This window comes from Crinia signifera, chromosome 6 (genome assembly GCF_055691185.1).
Source record: "Crinia signifera chromosome 6, ASM5569118v1, whole genome shotgun sequence".
NCBI lineage: Eukaryota > Metazoa > Chordata > Amphibia > Anura > Myobatrachidae > Crinia > Crinia signifera.
The window spans coordinates 106,377,280-106,400,521 of NC_139222.1; the positions used below are offsets into that span (position 1 = coordinate 106,377,280).

General features: G+C 44.5%; 1 protein-coding gene across 4 annotated transcripts in view; it reads left to right on the plus strand.

Moving 5' to 3' along the window:
* The first annotated feature begins 2,063 nt into the window (after nucleotides 1-2,063).
* The window catches only part of KCNQ2 (potassium voltage-gated channel subfamily Q member 2), a 99,422-nt gene continuing 78,243 nt past the window's right edge, over nucleotides 2,064-23,242 (plus strand). For 2 of the 4 annotated variants that reach the window (XM_083146754.1, XM_083146757.1), the window contains exon 1: nucleotides 2,065-2,615. In XM_083146754.1, coding sequence (XP_083002880.1) covers nucleotides 2,317-2,615 — 299 coding nt within the window. In that variant the 5' untranslated portion in view covers nucleotides 2,065-2,316. Of the gene's footprint in view, nucleotides 2,616-23,242 lie in introns of all 4 variants that reach the window. The other 2 variants (XM_083146755.1, XM_083146756.1) reach the window with 2 other exon arrangements.

The window sequence follows — 23,242 nt, forward strand, 5'->3', positions numbered from 1 at the left end:
CCTTGAAAAGTGATCAAATTGAGAGTGATAAACCACCAACTAATCAGCTCCCAATTGTAATTTTTCAAACACAGCCTGTGGCATGGCATTTAGGAGCTGATTGGCTGGTGGTTTATCACTCTCCATTTAATCATTTTTTAAGATTAGTACATCTGGCCCTAAGTAATTTGAATTCACATGTAATAAATAGCCCTTCACAGCCCTAAACTCAGACCCACGTTTAATCAATCCTGTCCAAATTCTAGTCCTGACATCCTCTCCCCAAACAATCCATAGCATGTTTTATGCTGATTGCAGCCTGTACCGAAAGAGTAACTTGGAGCATGCAAAGTCTACCGATAAATACCCTGCTGCGTGAACATCGCATTGTGTACAAATCTGAATCAGGCTCTAGGTCTTTTGGAAGTAGGTTCCTTGCCTGTGTCACATTTAAAGTAAACTGCCGGTGCACATACAGTGGATGAGACCATTATGTTTAACCAAATATTTTTTATCCTACCAAAGAACATCAAAGGGGCTTTGGGAGTGTGGACAGTTCCATGTGATGTCATGACATCATGCAGTAGTCGCTCAGTACTCCTCTGGGAACATTTTGGATGGCCAGGAAGGATATGTTTATGAGCAGGGCTGGTGCTAGAGACCACAACGCCCCAGGCGGGGGGGAGCGCTCCGACGCTAACCCGCCCCCCACCCGCCGCTCACCCGACACTCACCCGCCGGGGGTGATGCGTCCACTGCCGCTGCCGGGTCACTCCAGGGGGGAGATTCTCCTGGGCGGCAATTGACAGCCGGGGCTCAGGAAGCGCTGCTCTGCTATGATGGTGAGACAGCGCAAGTTCAGTGTCACCACGCGCTGTGTGTCCGATGGCACCATCATAGCACAGCAGCGCTTCCTGATCCCCCGCTGTCAATCACCGCCCGGGAGAGTTCCTGCACAAAGCCGCCGGGGATTTCTGGTCAGCACCACCGCTCACCTGCTGTACGGTAGGGGTTGGGTAGTGGTGCAGGTGCTGCTGCAGCTCACCTCACCTTGGTCCAGCAGGGTGGGAAGGGGGGTACACTCTGTGACCTGCTCCGTCCCAAGTGCCGCCCTCCAGTGGCCGGCGCCCTAGGCAAATGCCTAGAGCTGCCTAGTGGTGGCGCCGGCCCTGTTTATGAGGCCTATTAGGTCCTGCTTGGCCTCCAGGCAGGCACCAAGGTTGACTTGTGTAAAATCCTGCCTCTGCTCTACAGCCTCTTCCATACTCTAATGAACAGAATCACACTGTTATTACATCACTAAGGGCCTTATTCTAGTTCACTCTTTCTGACAAAATCTTTCTTAGATGGACAAAACCATGTGCACTGCAGGTGAGGCACATGTTTCTTGTGCAGAGAGAATTAGATTTGGGTGGGGTTTTACTTCAAAGTGAGATCTGTATTGCAGTGTAAAAATAAAGCAGTCAGTATTTACCCTGCACAGAAACAAAATAACTCAGTGCAGTGCACATGGTTTTGTCCATCTAAGAAGGATTTTGTCAGAAAGAGTGAACTAGAATAAGGCCCTAAGTACAGGAAATGAGAGATAACCCCCTTCACCAGCGCTACAATGGATATTACTTTCCTATTATGGAAAGATGAAGACAACAAACTTCACATTCACTGGAGATATGTTCTTTTTCTCTCATTTTTATTTCATAGGGGTTGATACTGTACCTTGCAGTGCAACGTGGTCTGCTATCTGGATTTTACTCTTCTAAATGAATAGGCAATGTGTACTAAACAAATTCACTCTTTTTTTTTTTTGCAAATGTTATTTAATCATTTCCAGGAAACATTTCTTGTAATGCTGACATTTATTAGCTGTAATAAACATTTAATTTATGGAATGAAAAAAAGGCATTTAAAAAGGTAATACATACAGTTGCAATGCAGAACAACATGTTTGCTGTTCCCCATCTTTACTGGATCTTGCAGTAAGAGGCTGTTCAATAGAAACATCACTACCTCACTAGTGGCTGTGCTCTGTTTCCTGCATCCCACACACAATTGACAGGTTGCACCGAACAGCAGAGTCTACTCTTTATTTCTTGCAGCAATTATAGGTTAGTTGAAGTAAAGAGTTAAAAAGGGGACAGGTGGGTGTGGCCTCCGGGTGTGGGAGGAGCCTAGGCGCCAGGGACCGGATTGCAGACATACAGCGATCAACATCAGCAGCTTCCCATACAATTCCATTGTTGATCGCCCTCCAGCAGCCGGTGCCATGAGCGCCCCTCCCGGACAGAGCCCACCAGCCGGTGCCCGGAGCCATGAGCCCCGGTGAGAGCGCCACACACCATGGTGCAGAAATCCCGCAATGGGGGGGTCTACCCCGGCCCCACCGGAGAGAAGAAGCTGAAGGTGGGCTTTGTGGGGCTGGACCCCGGGGCCCCGGAATGCAGCAGGGACGGGGCTCTCCTCATTGACGGTTCGGATCACACCACGAAAAGGAGCAGCATCCTCAGTAAGCAACGATCTGTGGTATCCGGCACCGGGAAGCCCCCCAAGCGCAACGCCTTCTACCGCAAGCTGCAGAATTTCCTGTACAATGTGCTGGAGAGACCCCGGGGTTGGACTTTCATTTACCATGCCTACGTGTGAGTACCGGCAGGGGAACCGGGCCAACGGGGTAGAGCAGCACAGTGGTGGTGGCACAGTGTGTAGGGTGCAGACTGTGGAGACAGCACAGACATGTACTATCTGATAGTGAGGTGCATTGTACAATAACTGTGCTATGTACTGTATAGGACAGCTATGTCATATATGGAGTTATGTGTTGCTATAGTAATGAAATCAGGTTCCTAAATTGGTATTCACACGTCATACCTGTTTGCGATTACACCTTTGGGGTACACTGCATAAATATTACCATTACATTGAGGTCCTATGGCTAGACACACATGTGCTAGCAGCAAAAGCCTTAAGTGTGGTTTATTTAATATTTTCTGTTTGTGAAACAATTTGTGGTACAATACAACAACAGAAACCCACAAGTGTTTTGTTAAATGCCACATTTTCTTTCACATGTGTTGTCCTTTAGTATTATAACACCTATATCAGCAGTGGCACAGATAGGATGGAGATAAGATAACTACTACATTGGGGAAGTGCTCAGAGACTCCCATAGCTGCACATCATTGTCATGCCATAGAGATAATAATACAGAGAGTACTAGACTGCACAAGTAAGGTGCACTATAGACAACAGGAGTCCTGTCATTCATAGATTGTGTTCCCAGTTATGTGTGAAGGACAGTTCAGTTACAGTGGGAGACATATGGGATTTTGGTGTTATTTCTAAGCGATGTGTAGTCCCACAGACCAGTATATTATATACACACATATATAGCTTGCTCATAGTGCATATGTCTTGCAGTGTAGAGCATAGACACTGGTGGTGCTACTATTTGTGTTTCGGTAACAGAAGCTGGGTAGAATGTAAATAATCCAAGGTCCTATATGTGGTTAGTGTTTATATATAACAAAGTAGAACATACCATGCGTTCGTGGAGTGCTGTGGTTTGTTTACCATGTGCCATCCAGCATTTAGATGCTGGCCACGAGGCCTCTATACTCATATATCATATCAGTACAGATTGCAGGTTTGAGAATGGGAATGGACGCTTATAAAGCAGGGTTCTGTTACATTATACAAATGGGGGTGTTTTCAGGTTGGTCGTTTTGAGGCTAATTGGGGATATGTTATTGACTTGTATATTAATATGATGACTTTGTTTTAACATGCTGATGTCTTACGTGACTGCTTTGGCTGAAGTCAAACATCCACCTACACGCAGCTGTTCGATGATGGCTCCTTTGTGTCTGCCCTCATATTAGAACAAGACATGAGAGAGGGTTAATAGTACAGCCCAGCAGTATATCAATATTTAGTGTATGGCTTTATCCTGTCTGTTCTGGTCTATGAGGTTACATCTCTTTTATGTTGCCATTCTCTAATAGATGGAAAGTGTAAGCCAAAGAGTTTCTGCAGCATAGATTGTAAAGTACATTCCATTCCTCTTACTGCATAGATCTTTATAGATCTCTTCCTGGTGTACTGCAATCTACAGTACAGTAGGCAGGTATTATGCAGCACATTGCCTATCATTAATCCATATAATTAACTGCCTCTTGACAACCACACCCCTAGGATGTAGTCCTGGTCCTTCCTATGCTGAAGAACATGATGGCCCTAGATAGTAATATGTATCAATCTTTAGATGTCTCATAACTTGCTTCTTGTGATGTAATTCGTACCATAATGGTCCAGTGCCAGAGCTGCTCTGCTGTCACATGTAGCGCCTAATTCCATATCAGACATCATTCCGACTGTACCCAGCTGCCAGCTCATGCTTCTAGGTTTGCAACCAGTAGAGACAGGGTAGAATGCATATTGTCTGTGCATTAGCCACTCCCACCATTTCTAGACACAAAAAAGCAAAACCTTCCATTGAAAACATATTGGAATGTCACAGCTCAGTCTCTTGCATGTGGCGAGAGCAGCCGAAAGCCGAATGTTTCCATGTATTATAGAAAATGTGAGATGAACATCTGGGCTAGAGAGAGCACTGCGTAGTCTCAGCCATTTCCCCGTCTACCAGACAGATTGTTACAGAACATTCTTTGCACATTTGGCTCATTCATGCTGTTGGAATGGCTAAGGAATTGTTCTCCTATCATTGGCTGTCTGCCTCACGCGGTGGGTTTTTGTATAGTCACACATTGCATTACTCTCTAATGCAAACAGTGATCAATACTGTTCATTGTAGAGTATCGGCTGGTAAATGGCTCATTGTGTTTGTGTTTCTGCGCTGTGCATAGATGTGGTAATTTTTATAAAGACTGTTGTGTAACATGAACAATCAAGCAGTTCTAATGGAAATGTGTTCCACCCCTTCCCATACTAGGCAAATACATGTATTTAGTTTGCCTGGATGAAGGAGACAACAGCAGCATTACAAATAAGGACATGCATCATGTAGAACTCATGTAGGTCATAATTACATCTCCAAAGAGATTAAAGATGTACCTGGAATGGGGAATAAAATATCTTGCCACCTGCTCACAATGCAGGCAATCAGTTTACGGCCTGCACCAGTATTGTTCAACTAGTGACTAGTGACATCCCTGTGCCTCCAGCCTCTGTGATCCTTCAGAGGATGACAGTTTGCAAAACGCAGAGTTGTGTTGTCTTGTCAGCATGAGGAGCATTTGTAAGTACAGGCCGGAGGTACGTGAGTGCAGCTATGAGCATCCCCATTTCTTATTTAAAAGGATATAGACCCTAAAGCTGTATTTTTTCATGCCTCGATGTTGTCACTAGTTCTCAGTGAATGAATAGCCAAAACGAATATTGGTTTGGATCAAGAAGTGGCTTAACTGTATAGGAAACAAGAACATTTAAATATGCATTGTTTTTCATTCTTTAAAGGTGAAGTTGTAACACTGCATTCACAATGGGATACGGTCATTGGGTCACCGGCATGATGGTCAACAAGCATTAGGTTGACATGGCTTAAGGTCGACATGCAGGAAGCATGGTGAGCGTAGTGAACCATGCGAGGGGACGCGGTGCTATGTTTCATCTCCATGTTGACACGACATGTGCCGACAGGTGGTATTTCATGCCCTACCATCCACGCGGTGCTACGTTTTAGTGTTTATGTTGACTGTGTTGACATTCCGGATAAAAAAAAAAACAGCAACAAATTTTTTTGGGGGGCTTTTTCAATGTCAACCTTACCCAGGTCCACCTAATGACCCTGTGGAGATAAAGTCATGTCGACCTTCCTGCTTGTCGACCTTAACTCATGTTGACCTAATGGTGTCGACCTAATTCTTGTCGACCATAATGCTGGTGACCTAATGATCCATACCCTTCACAAAATACTGTGACTGCCTGACATGACCATAATATCTATTACAGCCTACTAGTTAAAAGCCCAATCAAAGTGACAGCTTCTGCAATGTACTTTCACTTTGAGCTGTGACAGTTTTCAGCCCACAAACTCTCCACCCCAGCCCTAGCCCTATCTGCTACTACCTCCACTTCACAGCTCCCTCTCTCCATATCAAGCAAGTTTGAAACAGAACAGTGTCCCTGCAAAAAATTGCTGTCACTTTAATTCGGTCCGACGAGTGTCCTCTAGTGGTCAGTAGCGGTCCTTCACCTCATAGAGGTGAGGAGTAGTTAACCTTTGGTTCCCAGGATCTCATTCTGAGTGGCCATGTTAGTAACTGAGGATTATCTACTTGCATAAATTGACAGCATTGAGGTTCATGTCTAGTGCTACCACAAGGCAAACCTAGTAGCTATCATGCCAATAGTTAAGGGGTTACTAAAAACAGTAACGGGAATGGCGAGATGCATCTGTAGTCATTTTGCGGTCAAACCAAAGAAAATGCAGTTATCTGGTGTTTGGCCACATATCGCATATGCACCAAGCTTGGTTAATACCTTTCTTAGATAGCATTACCCAATAGAAGTCCATGAGCTTCTTTTGGTAGTGTGTGCCTTATACTATGCATGTTCCAATGTTTACCGACTTTATGGCTGCCACATGCCATTATTTTGGTGCATTATGGGAAGAACATGAAAGGCCTGTATGAAACCCTCAGGAAGTCCTACACATTCCACACAAGTAGATCCCTGGCCATTATCATAATCATTCTCTCACAGAACACTTTGGAAAACACTTATAATTTATTTAATAAAGGGAATTACTGTAACTGAACAATATTTGAACATTAATGTAAGATGAGGGAGAAATGTGCCATTGTATATTATTTAAAAGCATTTACAAGCACAATAGAACTAATAGATATTACTTAGAACAAATACAATAAATAATGAAAGCAAATGTCTTTTTGCCAGTTCGGATTTTTTGTACATTTATACTTTATCTAATGTAAGAATGTAAGTTATGTAGTGAGTATGGTGGATCATTTGAGGTTCTTTACGACCTGGGGTAAAGCTGGCAATAGTTTTACAAAATATTAGATAAAAACAAAACTTGTCTAAGGAGTGACATAAATATTTCTCTTGGTAATTCTATTTACATATTTGAACACCTTTACATTATAGTGGTAAACAAGGCACTAAAATACACAAAAATACTTGACAAATTTGTTGTGCATGATACAAGTGTTGAAAACACCTCCCACTCAAATGAACTACAGAGGCTCTACAGAAATATGGATTGTGGACAGCTCACAGTGCTGAATCTGTTCTCCATATGATAAATGTGTCCTAGGAAAAAATATTGTTTTCTTCCTCTATGACATACATAGATCAGTTTAAGCAGAATATTGCTTATAGAAGATATATTGTATTTATTCATATGTAGCAGCCAGTGAAAGGGGACTAAACACTCATTACTGAACAAAGGGGACCAGATTTAATTATTTTCAAGATACAGTACTTTCTATGCCTGCTGAACTACCCACTCGTGTCCCTTTGTACCTACAGCCCTCATGCCCCACTGCCAGATTTCCCAGCTCCCATGCACTTTCTTATAATTGTTTCCCTGCTGTTAGCAATTTAGATTTGTTATCTTACCAATCCATTAACACAGTATTTCACTGCCAGTTTTCTACAACATAATATAAACTTGCAATGTGAATTTTTTTTTTTAATAATGTTGGCACACATGTAATTAAAGGAAATATATTTTTCTTTTGCACAGTAACTGTGTGTCTTTTGTTGGTGTAGAGCAGTGGTTCCCAAATTCAGTCCTTAAATACTCCCAACTGGTCATGCTTTGAGGATAATCTGTGGAAGCTGTTAGGATAATTACTGACCCAGCAAAATCGATGAACTCACCTGTGCTTGATGAAAGATATCCATGCAGCCTGACCTGTTGATGGTACTTGTGGACTGGAGGTGGGAAACACTGGAGACCAGTGGTTCTCAAATCTGGGCTTCCAACGGCCATAATCTGTTTTAACATAACTAATTGTTTTAGATTTAGTTTAATTAAGGTTATGAAATTACCAAATGACTTTTAATATAATTATATTAAAAAATAGGGAGTAAGAGGTGCACTGGGGGTAATTCAGCCCTACTCACTAGTCTGCGTATATTTGCTGCCTAGTGAGCAGGTAAATGCCGCCCTGCCGAACACATGTCCCCCTTTGGCTGAATCCCTAAAATACCATGTGAGCAGATGTTTGCTTACACAACTGCTCGCATGTACCCGCACAGAGGAAAAATCAATCGATGATTTTTCCTCTGATAGTTAAGAAAAGTAAGCCTAGACTTACTTTTCATATGGATGATTTCCACCGAATTCCGGATGGACACTGACGTCATGTGACGTCATCTGTCCTGCCCCAAGCAGGCAGGGCCACTCTTGCATTTGCTGGGGTCTAAAAAATAATTTTGCTAGGCAAAAAGAAGGCAACCAAGTGCTTATATATGGAGAAAGGATTGCAGAAAGAGAATGTAGGTAGGCAAGGATAGTAAAAAAAGCAGACATTTTTCTTTATTTTTATTTTTTAATTGTATTTTTTTCATATAAAAAGAAGTTTAGTGATGGGCCTTGAAGAAGCCACTAGGGGCACTTCCTGTCCTGATCACTTTCGTTTTTATCAATAAAGATTATCCTATTTTATCAAAGAAACATCCTTGACAAAGCTTCTGATTGATGTGAAACACGTTGGTGGAGTGTGAGCCCCAGGAAGAACAGTATCAAGCTGACCTAGATGCTGCCGACTGAGTCTCGGCAACCATGAGGAGCTGGCGGGTGACGTCAATGAAGACCGCCACGGCCCAGTGCAGAGATGCTGACAGTGAGCTGTAAACCACAGAGACCCAAGGTAGTGAGATGCTAGGGAAAGCCTCCAACTAACCGCAGGACTGCAAATCTGGTGTGCTCCACACCAAAAGCGCCCAAATGGGGCTGAAAACATTTTATTTATTGTTATTTTATTTTCATTTTATATGGTTATTTTTTTTGTTTTGCTTTTATTTTTATTTTTTTCATTTATTAATTCCATTCTAAAATCTGCTTTCTTCACTATCCTTGCTTACCTACATTCCCCTTCTCCAATCCTTTCCCAATATATAAGCACTTGGTTGCCTTCTTTTTGCCTAGCAAGATCATTTTTTAAATCTTTCCAATTAAAACCGGGCAGATTCCATCAGCGCAGTCATTGTTCCACCCCTTAAACCTGCCCAGCATTTCCATGGGCACACCAATTAAATGCTGGGTGGACCCCAGTGACCGCCCCCTACATATAACTCAGTTTGCGCAACCCCCCCCCCCCCCGGCAAGTAAAACACTTGCCAAAGACGTTCGCTCCGGAGGTTTGTGCATGCACATGACTGACTATGCGCGTGCACGTTCCCTCACCATCGGAGACAGGCCGAATTCGAACTTGTACGAACACATCTGAATTGGTCCCACTGTTGGAATGTACTGTGGCCATGTTTTTTTAGCACATTCCATCTAGCTATGATAGGCCGTCTGTGTATGGTAGAGGGGGTTGTGTAGGATTATGCTGGGCTTATTGATGATTGGGTGAGGTTACTAAAATGAGGACGCTGTAGTTATTGATCAAACATTATGGACACAAGCTAAATTTATTGGCCAAAATTTACTAAGAATATGTCTCTTACGTATTCGTATTTTGTATACGACTGAATATAACTGTTTTCGGTGGAGTATTTAATTTGCACATTCGTATTCTGGAGCATAATTTACCAAGGAGTATTTTTTTACAACTTGTACTAGAATATGCCTAGTATACACATGTTAAAAGTCTGATTTTGTGAAATAAACCTGCAAATTAAGGTGTTATTTTTTGGAATTTTGGAACTTGTACTAGAATACGCCTAGTGTATGTTCCTATTTTGAAATATTAGTAATGGAGTAATGTAAAATTCAAGGCGTATTCCTTCGATGGTGTATTCATTCGTATTTTTGTAAAAAATTGTCAACCATGTCAATATTGACCTTATACTGTTGACCTTCTGTCAACCATTTATAGGTGCCGACCTAGGCATTGTCAACCCACTATACCATAACCTATTTAATAATGTATATAAATGGATCACTTCAAACGTCACAGGCTTCATTGTTTATTGAAGAGAAAGCAGTGGCAGTCCATGATTTTCTGAGTGCTATGTGTGGTGTTGTTAGATATAGTTAATATGATCCAGAATTCTGTAGTGCGGAGACTAGTTGTCTGCAGCTCATTCAATAGGAAATGGATAATCAGTGACATCATATATGTACAGCTGCTTCAAGGCAATTGTATGTCCTTTATCACGAATTTCCTGCTTGACCAGACAGACAAAGCAGATCACTGATAGGTTTGTCTTAAATAAATGTATTGTTAATTCCAAACTGCAGTCTTCATTTTACACGTTACACGTCAATTGAAATCATTAGAATGTTTCTCAAAATGATCTTTTCTAGTGTATAGGTATAGTGTGGTATTTCGGATGTGGTATGCTGCTCCGACAGTTGGGATTCTGATGGTCACTATACGTACATTGGAATCCCGGCTGCTGGTATACTCTGATAGGGGGGGCAGGCAAAAAGAAGCCCTTTGCGGGCTCGCTGCTCTTGCCACACTGCGCTCGCCAGGGGTTCTATTCTCCCTCTATGGGAGTCGTGGACCCACCTGGCACATGTTGAACAAAAAAAAAAAAAAAAAAACTTGTGTACCTCCCAACATCTGGGGCTTGGAAAGAGGGACACTTGTGCGGCTCTGTCGGGTGCGTACCTGAAGAGGGGACATGGTCTATGGAAAGGGGCATGGCCTCACAGGCTGATGCTTTCTAAGGCCACACCCCCATTTCCCGCCCCCAGTGCATAGCATCTATTCCCTTCAGGCTGGGAGGACTCCCAACTTCCCTCGCCGTGGGACACTGGCGGGTATGTATCTGTGTCAACATTTTGATTCCCACTTAATTTCGGAATATTAAATCTTCTGATATTCTTTCCCTAATATTAGAGAAAGGGGTAATACTGTACATATGCAAAAATCATTGTCTAATTTTTATAGCTACCGTAATTTAAAAAAAAAAAAAGCGTTATACATATAATTTACTAGTAAGAATTGCTGAATGAATCCAAGTTAATTACATGATAAGATTACTTTTTTTTTGGCCTCTGTCATATAATTCTACTTTTACTTAACCTCTAGTAAGGCTAAACTCTACCCCCATTATAAAAACTAGGAACATCAATTTGTCATTGGTTAAAATGCAGACGTTCCCAAATTTTCCTCCATTGATTTTCTCATTTGCTTTCTAACTAGATTACAGGAAGTATAACAGGTCTGTCTTACTCAGCCGCAGCAAATTAACTGCATTTCCATGAATAATACAGTGCCAACCACACTGTTTCAGCTCTCTTCTTTTTAATGAGCAAGCCGATTTCTGGGTTTAACTGTGACCTATTGCATTATTTTCTAGAGAGATACAAATATTTTCTAGAGAGGAACTTCGGCATGTGAAGACACGTCAACAACATCAGAAATTATACATAGGGTTAGCTGTATTGGGTAAGGTGGGTAGTTTATAGGTATATGTGGAAGATGTGTAATAGATTTCCCAATGCATACAATGAAAAGGAATGCACTAATTCACTGACTGGCTCCAGCAAGGGTTCAGAGGTCACTGTGTTTCATTCTATTCTCCAAGCACTTTAGTAACATGTGCTATAGGCCAGTATCTCCCTGGAGGAACACAATGAATCAAAATATGTACTTGTGTATGTTTCTGACCAATTCAGCTCCCCCACTGACAGAGTGCACTTGTTATGCGTCTTAAATGACATGTACTTTTACAGCTAGATCCATCGGATCCAGACAGAATTTGATGCTAATGGTAAAAACCTTATCACATAACTAAACAGGTGAAACCTATTCTGTTATACAGGTTGAGTATCCCTTATCCAAAATGCTCGGGACCAGAAGAATTTTGAGTAACGGATTATTCAGTATTTTGGAATTTTTTATATATGAATGAGGTATCTTGCATTTATGTTGTGTAAACCAGGGGTTCCTAAACTTGTTTGCATCACTGCGCCCTAGGCACCCCTAGGCCAAATGCTTCTTATCGAGAAATTCTGAAAAAAAATATTAAATAAAGTGCATTGTGTTTATACGTCACAGTTATCTGGTGAGGGACAGGATTTGCTTCTGTTTGTCCACATATATTATGATTGGCAGCCACCAGCACTGGTTTTGCCTGGTACATTGACCATAAATAATATGAAATGATCCTGGTCCACCAACCCAAGGCACCCCTGCAAGTGTCCTGAGGCACCCCAGGGTGCCTAGGCACACAGTTTGGGAACCACTGGTATAAACACATCAAACACATGAAATACTCACAAATATATTTTATCTGTGCATGAAACAAGGTTTTAAAAAAACCGTTTGTGTACAATCTCAGGCACTGAATTTGAATGCCAAGCAATCATGTCCTCGCGCATATTTAGTGACAGTTACATGTTATTTCCCCAGTAGGGGCGGATACGGATGTAGCCAGTAGGTTTTTTAGCAAAAAATAAAAAATAAGAGAACATTTTGAAGACTATGGTTTTCGGAATAATTTGGATAACGGATATTTGGATAAGGGATACTCAACGTGTAATAACAATATTAATGACATCCATAACACATACCTCCCAACTTCTGTGATGATGAAATAGGGACCTTCGCCGCGCGAGCGGCCGAAAAGGGGGCGGGCGTATGCAAATGAGGGTTCGGTTTATGCTAATTAGCCGCAGCCTCATTTTCATACGAGAATAGATGCTGTGCGCGTGCGCACAGCGTCTATTCTATTAGATTGGGGGGTCTCCCAACTGCCACCCCCCGCAGCGGGACAATGCCTGCCGCGGGTGGGACAGCGGTACAGGACCCGAAAATCGGGACTGTCCCGCTGTAATCGAGACAGTTGGGAGGTATGATAACATACTACCATCTTGTAAGAAATGTATCTGGAGTTTTTATAGGGAAGGGGCATCCAGGGGGTAGCCAAAATTTTATGGACCCTATAGCATCATTTTGAAGGGGCCTCTGTCCCAATGCTTCTAGAGAGACACCTCTGCAGCAGTTGTTAATATTATACCCATAGTAGTGCCTTAGTTTATTTTACTATCTATAGTGGAACCCTTGTTCTCTTTATGTCAGATTATTAGGCTGCCAGAACACATTCTGCAGCACAGTGCCCCCAATTGACATTTTAGGGCCAGATGTATCAAGCTTCAAAAAGTGATGCAATGGAGAGTGATAAACAACCAGCCAAGCAGCTCCTAACTGTCTGGGTTTGAAAAGTGACATGTGGGAGCTGATTGGCTGGTTGTTTATCACTCTCCACTTTATCACTTTTTGAAGCCTATGTGCACAACTGCGGCTGTATCTGTATATGAAATGCTACATTACAGTGCTTTCCTGGAGTCTGCTTGTGCATCCTATTTTCTTGTGAACAAGGTACATTTTAACGGAAAAAGTAACATAAAAAAGATGCCTGGTGCTACAGACTTTCATGGAGCTCACGCATATATGTATGTATGTGGATCTTAGAATGCACACCCTATATACATGAGGTGCTATCATGCTGGGACTTGTAGTTCTGCAAAGAAAAATACATGGTGCAGATGCACACTCCATATTATTAATCAATAATAGAGGTTCTTGGTTTATTAATTGGCCAAGAAATATTTGCCCACCAACCAGCCTCACGGTGACCTCATTTCTGGTGGGTCCCTAATACTAAGTTTGAATCTGGGGCACGGAACCCCAAAAAGGTTGGCATAGGCCAGTCACCCCAGGGCAGCACACAAGTGAAAAACTAAGCTATAAGTGTGTTAATAAGAAATAAACAGAAGCTAGAGGTTAAAAAGTGAAGTGCTAGAAAGTATGTACAGACTGCACACAATGGGAAAATCATATTTATAGTGAGCGGCTTGCGAATGGATTTCCAGGCGAATCCCTGATCCAGCTACTTTTCGCAAGCCCTTGTAAGCAATTTGCAGGCTTGCACTCTGGCAGGGCCCTGCAATCAGGTCTGAATGAGGCCCTATGTGTCTCTCCAGTGGTGTAACTACAGAGGGTGTAGGGGATGCAGCTGCTATGGGCTGGCACCTTGGGCGGAGCCCCAAGTCAATCCCCTGCACCCTCTTTTTTTCTTCTTTCATTTTTACTTTTTAAAACAATGTTGCGTTGGCAATGGCTTCTCAGCTGTCTTGTGGCTCCCCTCAGTTCCTGCAGCTCTGTTGAGTGGGAGCAGGAGACCCGGCCCCAGAGAGATGGAGCCCTGTGCTACCAGTGCCGGGAATCGCTTGGAGGAGGCCCAGTGCCGTGGATGAGGAGGAGAAGGCCCATCGCCGGGGATAATGCAATGCAGGACCAGTGCACGGAGATAGTGCAGAGGAGGCCTCCACGCTATCCCCAGCACCGGCCCTCCTTGACGCTATTCCCAGCACCGGGCCTCCTCTACGCTATCCCCAGCGCCAGGCCTCCTCCTCCTGATCCTTGGATTCACAAGTAGAAGGCCTGACGCCGCAGATTGCAGGAAGGAGGCATGACACTGCCAATCAGGAGGAGGAGGCCCCATGCTTATGCACAGTACACACACTGTCACATTATCATGCATAATATATACTCAGTCACACTCTTGCATATAATATGCACACTTGTCACATTCTCATGCATGATATACTGTATACATACCGTCACACTGATAAATTATTATATTATGCACATACTGTCACAGTCTCAGGCATGATATATATATATATATATACCGTCACACTGATAAATTATTATATTATGCACATACTGTCACAGTCTCAGTCAACTGGTAGAACCTCACTGATGGATGTTGGGGTACAATTGTCATGAACCTGACTTGGTTCACAGTTATTTCCTGAGGTTTCTATGCCTGTTTGTTTCCTAGCTGCTGCTGTTGCAGCTGCTCTGCATTTTCAGTGATTAGAACTCCTGTGAAGCTCCCTGAGTTCAGCACCAGTCACATGATCCCAGGTAACTCAAGGCATACTTCCTGGTTCTGTCTGCTGCTGCAAGCTGCAGACAATCAAGCAATCACCTGGAGGATAAAAGCCCAGCTCACAGTCTCCTCCTTGTCTTGAACAACTCGTCAGTTTACCTGTGAGTTCTCCAGCGTTAAGCTCCTGTCAAGACTCCCCACGTGCTCCAGAGGTCCGGTTTCCTGAGTCCGCTGTCACCTGTGTTACTCTCAGCGTCCTGGTCATTCCATTCCTGCCAGAAGTCTCCACGTGTTTCCATCTGCCGTGTGATCCTGTCTTCTCGTGCAGCCCAGGTTACTTACTCAGTGTCCGGTTATCCGTGGGTTCCGTGCCCGTCTCCCCTCGGCTCTCAGGCCACTCCAGCGATCCCCAGTACCGGCTCCCAAGCCGCTCCAGCGATCCCCAGTGATCTCCAGTATCGGCTCCCTAGCCGCTTCAGCGATCCCCAGTGATCCCCAGTACCGGCTCCCAAGCCACTCCAGCGATCCCCAGTGATCTCCAGTATCGGCTCCCTAGCCGCTCCAGCGATCCCCAGTGATCTCAAGTATCGGCTCCCTAGCCGCTCCAGTGTTTCTCATTGTCTCCAGCGTCTCCCTGTGATATCTTCGTGTCATCCCCGGCTTCCAGGCCGCATCTCACTATTCTCAAGTACCCTCCGTGTTGCTGTATAGCATTCAGTGCCATCGATCACCATCGATGGTTTAAGTACACCTCTAAAGACTCTTGTATTTCAAACCCTGCCAAAGCCACAGGGGAACCTGGGCAGAGGGCCGCGACCTGGTCGGCAGTTGCAGCGAAGTCCATATCCCCTTGCGGGGGTCCCTGGTGAATACCACTGTCGGCTTAGACCCCGCGCCTCTGCTCTAGGTCTCAGCCAATCCTCTGTGTCCCCGGCAGTTCATCCTCTCTCCTCCGTGCATGAGCTCCAGCTACCTCTGACCTCCTTCGTCCTGCTACCCAGCGCCCTCCACTGGTCCACCACGGTCACAGCCGGGAACACAAGGAACCCCGGTGCTGACAGATTGTTCAAGACCGATGGACTCGGCTCACGACCCAAGTGTGGGACCAGCGGCTCTTCCAGATGTCTCCGCTCGTATGAAGATCCAAGAAGCCACTCAGCAGTGGATAACGAAGAGTCTCCAGGGAGTATCCACTCGATTGGACACTATACAGCAGTCGTTGACACCTCCTGCGTCGACTGCCCAAAAATTTTTTGCATCACCTGCTGTCACTTCCTGTTTGGACGATCTCCAGCAATTCCTGCGTACTTCTAGTCCATGTTCCAATTCAACTCCGGTTGTTCCAGTTTCCTGTCCCCTGTCACCCATGAATTGTCCACGGATTTCCCAGTTCCCTTGCCAAAGGGATTCTGAGCCTCTGAGTGTTTTTCATAGATTGTTGGAACAGCTGCAAAGTCTTCTGTCCACTATTATTCTGCTAATACCAGAAATCCTCCAGAGTACACAAGTTACTGCAAGAAGTTCTGCTCGACCCACTGCAAGGAAACAATCTCCTGTTATAAACTCCCTTAGAAATAATCCATGCTCTTCCATGCAGTGTGAAGACAAAGTCATTAGATTCTCGCATTCCAAATGCTCGGAAGCTGAACGCCAGCGTCGCAGACAGCTCCACCTATGCTTCTATTGTGGTAGTGCTAGTCACCTTATTAGAGACTGTAACCTCTGTACATCCAGGAAGGGTGACAAGCCTCAATGCCGCAGTGCTCTTATGCATAATACTTCTAAAACATCTGTATCTGTTTCTCCAGTTCCAGAAATGGCACCCAAGCCATTTACTCCAGGTCAGCCTTCTTCCTGTGCCATTATGTCTACACCCTGTGTAGTCCAGGTCCAAGATGGACCATCTGAATGTCCGGATTCAGTCCGTTCCGGTTCCAGCCCGGACTCTGCCTGTCCCAGTGTATATCAGCGTTCTCAATTTTCTGGAGTATCTAAACTTGAACAAGACCAGGCTCTCCAGGATCCATATATTAAGAGTCAACATATCTCCAGAAATAAAGATATTTCTAAACCCCGGTCCCTTGACTTAAAGATGGGTGTAATTTCACTCTGTCCTTCTGCAGGTCCTTTAAGAAATTCTAGTCCCATGGAACTACCAGCTAACATCACTTCTGTCTCTAAAGAGAAGTATACTGATCATTCAGAGTCTGCAATCTGTATTGGTTCTTCTGCTTTACATTATTTACAGGACTTTCTAACTGATACTTCCAAGAGAAAGGATCATATACGTCCATTAGAATTGGACTCAGATTCCGATTATGACCCAGTTCATGATGAAACTCCCTTCCCGGGAGGTTCTATCCCTCCCGACCATGTTTTTCTCCAGGAAGGTGTAAGGTGTTCCAGTAAAATCAGTTTTTGTCAATGATGGATGGTCCACCTGTTCCGAAGATGAAAACCATGTTTTGCCTCAGGAAAAAATTAAATTGAATTCTACAAGTTGCTATCCAAAAGCCCCTGGCTATCGTACTAGATGCAACTTAAGCTATAGTGGAGTCCTAGCCTCAAGGGCCCGATCCTCCCGTCCCTGCCAAGTTCATTGGGGTGTTCGGAGTCCACCCCTTAAGGGGGAGGTACTGTCATGAACCTGACTTGGTTCACAGTTATTTCCTGAGGTTTCTATGCCTGTTTGTTTCCTAGCTGCTGCTGTTGCAGCTGCTCTGCATTTTCAGTGATTAGAACTCCTGTGAAGCTCCCTGAGTTCAGCACCAGTCACATGATCCCAGGTAACTCAAGGCATACTTCCTGGTTCTGTCTGCTGCTGCAAGCTGCAGACAATCAAGCAATCACCTGGAGGATAAAAGCCCAGCTCACAGTCTCCTCCTTGTCTTGAACAACTCGTCAGTTTACCTGTGAGTTCTCCAGCGTTAAGCTCCTGTCAAGACTCCCCACGTGCTCCAGAGGTCCGGTTTCCTGAGTCCGCTGTCACCTGTGTTACTCTCAGCGTCCTGGTCATTCCACTCCTGCCAGAAGTCTCCACGTGTTTCCATCTGCCGTGTGATCCTGTCTTCTCGTGCAGCCCAGGTTACTTACTCAGTGTCCGGTTATCCGTGGGTTCCGTGCCCGTCTCCCCTCGGCTCTCAGGCCGCTCCAGCGATCCCCAGTACCGGCTCCCAAGCCGCTCCAGCGATCCCCAGTGATCTCCAGTATCGGCTCCCTAGCCGCTTCAGCGATCCCCAGTGATCCCCAGTACCGGCTCCCAAGCCGCTCCAGCGATCCCCAGTGATCTCCAGTATCGGCTCCCTAGTCGCTCCAGCGATCCCCAGTGATCTCAAGTATCGGCTCCCTAGCCGCTCCAGTGTTTCTCATTGTCTCCAGCGTCTCCCTGTGATATCTTCGTGTCATCCCCGGCTTCCAGGCCGCATCTCACTATTCTCAAGTACCCTCCGTGTTGCTGTATAGCATTCAGTGCCATCGATCACCATCGATGGTTTAAGTACACCTCTAAAGACTCTTGTATTTCAAACCCTGCCAAAGCCACAGGGGAACCTGGGCAGACGGCCGCGACCTGGTCGGCAGTTGCAGCGAAGTCCATATCCCCTTGCGGGGGTCCCTGGTGAATACCACTGTCGGCTTAGACCCCGCGCCTCTGCTCTAGGTCTCAGCCAATCCTCTGTGTCCCCGGCAGTTCATCCTCTCTCCTCCGTGCATGAGCTCCAGCTACCTCTGACCTCCTTCGTCCTGCTACCCAGCGCCCTCCACTGGTCCACCACGGTCACAGCCGGGAACACAAGGAACCCCGGTGCTGACAACAATCAGAAAAGCTATAGCTGATTTTTCTTAAATAATGATGCAGTTAACTATTGGGTTGTTGAAATTGGAACACAGGACACAGGCTGTTGAAATCGGGACACAGAGAGATCCTGTGTCCCAAGTTTAACAGCCTATTAGTCCCTACATGAATGCCCTCATTGTCTTCCTCTCGCATGCTCCGTTTTTGAGTGGGTGCAGCAAATAGATTATTTGCTGGCTCGTTTGCATGGAACAGTGTGGGCGGGGGATGGCAGGGATGGGTAGCAATTGGCATTCTGGGGGGCGGTGGGGATGGGTAGCGCCTGGTGTTCCCATGGTAATGCGGCAATGATGTGGGTGCGAGGGGCGGGCAGCTAACCTCACCGGTTGTCAGCTGTCCGCATTCTTCCCGTACAAGGGCGCCACAAACTTAAGTCACCAGAGAGTGACTTAGATTTGCCAGCGCTGTAGAAATCATTCTGTAAATTCAGAATTAAATATACGTTGTGGACACTATTGTTTGGTGTTAAAGCTATTTCTCTGCTCTCAGTAGCTCCACCCAATCAGTGAATGGGTTAAAACCTAAGGTCATTGTCGACTCTGCCAAAGAAAGAGGAAAAGTCAGCAGAAATAGGATTGGATCCGGCTTCTTCCTGATGCCGGTGGATCCCGTTTCATCTGTTAAAAGCTTTAAGTAAATGAAATGCGGTTTGATTGCAGCTAATTTGGCAATTGTGTTTGTGTAACACTCTTGTTTCTATTGCACAATTATCTCTAATTTTACCGCATAGGGCCTGATTCAGACCCTATTGTTGATCTCTGAAAACCAGTGCCCACTGGCGCGTGCCCGAGCACTTAAACTGCGGTCATGCAGAGATAGTAACAATAAGGGGCGGAGATGCAGTGTTTTGTGGGAGCTTTAAAGGAGTATAGTCGTTTGATCTGTATCCATAAGACATTGTCTAAAGGGGCTCATACACCTGCAGTGTATTAGTGCAATCTCTCGATCACCTGATCACCTGTTGGGGGATCATGGATATTATACATTTGTAAAAGTACTGATTCCCTGATCCCGGTCTGATTGCAGAATTAGGACATTTTAACATGCTTCATTTCTCCGATCCACCAACAGATCGCTGCTCATTGATAGGAGGTGTATTTTCACTGAGTATGTAGAACATTGAAATTGCCTCACGGCTAAAGGGGCCCATACACAAGTGGGGAGCAATCCACCATCCTACAAGAAGACGAGATCCAATCAGTGAGCATCAATGATCATTGATCTGTCGGCATATCCTGACATCAAGCATGTAAAAAAGTCCAGATTATGTGATCCAAGCCAAGATCCGGGAATCTGAATTTTTATACAACTTAATCTGTTCAATCCAAACCCCTATTTACCATTTACATGCCCTCAACATTATTTCCTCCTTTTGAGAATTGAAAACTGGAGCTGTAACTCTGCAGAGGCAGCTGGGTTAACAATATCATTCAGTGTTTTAGAGCTAGCTCTTTCTTCCGGGCGCACCGCCGATATTGTTATATCAACGGTGCCGCAAATTGTTGTGTGTACCCTTCTTCAGGAATAAATAGCAGCCAATGGGACTTGGGAGATAAGGGTGCTCGCCTTCTGGCAGTGGGCAGGACCTGGAGGCAGCCTAGGCTCTGTAGCAGCTGTTGCTACACACTGTAGGTACAACCTGGGGCCCTCCCTAGGTGTAGACATCTTCATCTTCCTCAGATCTCTAGGGGTTTATGAACTCAGATGGGAAGCTGGAATGATGGCTTGGGTATTAGGAGAATGTAGGAAGCTTGAAGTTGTGATGATGCTTCTAATGTGAGAGGTGGCGGAGTACAGGGTTTGCTGTGAATAGTCAAACTAGGGAGAACTGTGCTGAGTATTGAGGAGTGGAATACACCACACTGTGCTTACTAGATGAGTGCAGATCATATAACAAGTACTGATATTTACGTACATGCACTGCATAGAATGGATACTGGTACTTGCAAGCTGAAGTGAGTAGAATGGAGACTAATATTAGCTGGAATTTGCAGAGAGGAACACAACTAGATCTGGAACACACCAAGAATTAGAGGCTGCCTGCAAGTAGCATGGGATGAATTTGCTCTGGCAATCATCTGCCCACTGGAACAGTAAGCAGTATCCCCTGATAGGCTTCGTGGGTCTGCTGATCCTAGACCAGCTACAGTTGGGGAATCAGAGAGCCATCGGTCTGGAATCCACCCTCCTATGGGACACATGCACAGAATTTAGTTGCGTTTTAACAAGAAATGCCACCGGAAAACAATCAGTGAATTGTAAAACATTACCATCACAAGGAAAACATGTCCATCCCTAGTCTGCAGTTGCCACTAGTCACAGAAAGTCTGGCAGGAGTCCCAGCAGTGTAGACATCTGCCTGTGAATATGAAGAATTTCACAGGTGGAATAATTATCATGCTGCAAGGCCCCCTGTGATCTGAGCACAATACATTATTGCCGGCTGTACCCCTGATGGCAACCCTGGTGGATGGGTCAGTTATGGACTATATACAGCTCTGTACCCTGCCTCATAATCAAATCATTTCCTGTTATAATCATCCAAAGTCTATCTGTACCACTCACTAGGAAACACTGTTTCTTGTGGCTAAAACTGCTTGTTCATAGAAAACAGATTCACCAAATGTGTTTTCTAAAACCGCAGATTAATTTCCCTTTTCATTATCCAATTATTTGAGCTCTGGATAACAAGATGTGATTTTTTTTTTTCTCGTTGAAATTACTAATGAGTTACAAACGTGCGCTGCACTATCATTTTTTTTGTGGAATATGAAATCAGGGCCAAGGCTTATAGAGGGTGTGCATCACTTAGGGGACCAACTGATGTTTTAAGCTGAGGTACCAAATGTAGAAAGACCACAAGAAATTGCTGAACTAAAGTTATTGACTGAATATAGCACTCATCGCTAAATTTGAGCTCTCCCCTGGGAATAGATGTAATTAACACCCCCCCCCCCTCCACACACACACACACACACACACACACACACTCAGACTCACACACATACATTTGTGTATTGTCTGAACATTGTATGGAAGTCATTAACCCTTTGCATGCCAAGTGAATTTGTCAAGATAGGTGTGAAAATTGTTACACAAGCATTTTTATTCATCATAGTGACCTGTAATGCTTACCTTATATAGCAAATATAATCTATTTTTACACAACATTTTGAATTTGAATTTATATAACAAATGTGAGGGACACTGACATTTTTAGCGTATATCTTGAACATCTCTCACAGAGATGTTGGCACTCAAAGGGGGGTATTCAATGTTGGGTCATGACTGTCGGGCTGACATCCCCGTCTTCGTCCCGGCGCTCACAAATAAAAGTCAGTTCCCACTGGAACTCATTGGAGAAATCATTCGATGGTCACCAACCATCGAATGATTTCTCCTGCAGCGGAGACATGTGAGGGGACGTGTCTTCATTACACAACACCTCCATAGTAACACAGGGATTCGGTGACAGGGGTGGGGGCGCGTATTTGGCGGGGCGGCGTCACAGGCTCTTGGTAGGCTGCAGGATTTGCAGTTTACAGAGCCAACCAAAATGACCCCCGGAATCCCAATATTTAGGAAGGCGTATTGACTGGCATTAATTGAGATACAGACAGATTTTACACATGTAAACCCTATTCACTTCAAAAGCAGAGGTCTAGCTTACTATTGTCCTTTCATTCTAGCAGGGGGTCCAATAACCTGCGATGTGATCTATGTACAGCTTCAATAAGTGGAAGGTGATTAGTGATACTGGGCTAATTCAGAGCTGTACGCTGAGCAGTGGAAATACCTCTTTGGTGCATGGCCTACATCACAAAACGTACCTGGATAGACTAAAAGATCTTAATATGTATACTTTAGAGCAGAGAAGGGAAAGGGGGGACATGATAGAAACTTTCAAATATATCAAGGGTTTTAACAAGGTACAGGTGGGAGACATTCTTCACAGGAAGAGGAGCAACAGAACACGAGGACATGCACTGACACTAGAGGGAGGAAGATTCAGGGGAAATGTGAGGAAGAATTACTTCACAGAAAGAGTAGTAGATAAGTGGAATAGCCTACCATCAGAGGTGGTAGACACAAATACAGTAGTACAATTTAAATATGATTGGGATAGGCATATTGATATCATTACAAAGAAATAAGGATCAACTATGCTTTGAGGTAACATGTTTAAAAAAGGGCAGACTAGATGGGCCAAGTGGTTCTTATCTGCCGTCAATTTCTATGTTTCTATGTTTAGAAGCCACCATTGGTTGCACCACTGATGTTTGGTGCTGATTCTCCCTCAGAGTATGGCTTCCAATGTCAGCTTGTAAGTTTGCAGTCACTTTAGTTGCATTCCCGCATAACTCCCGCATAACACAGATCTTTCCAGGAGGCCTCAGCACACAA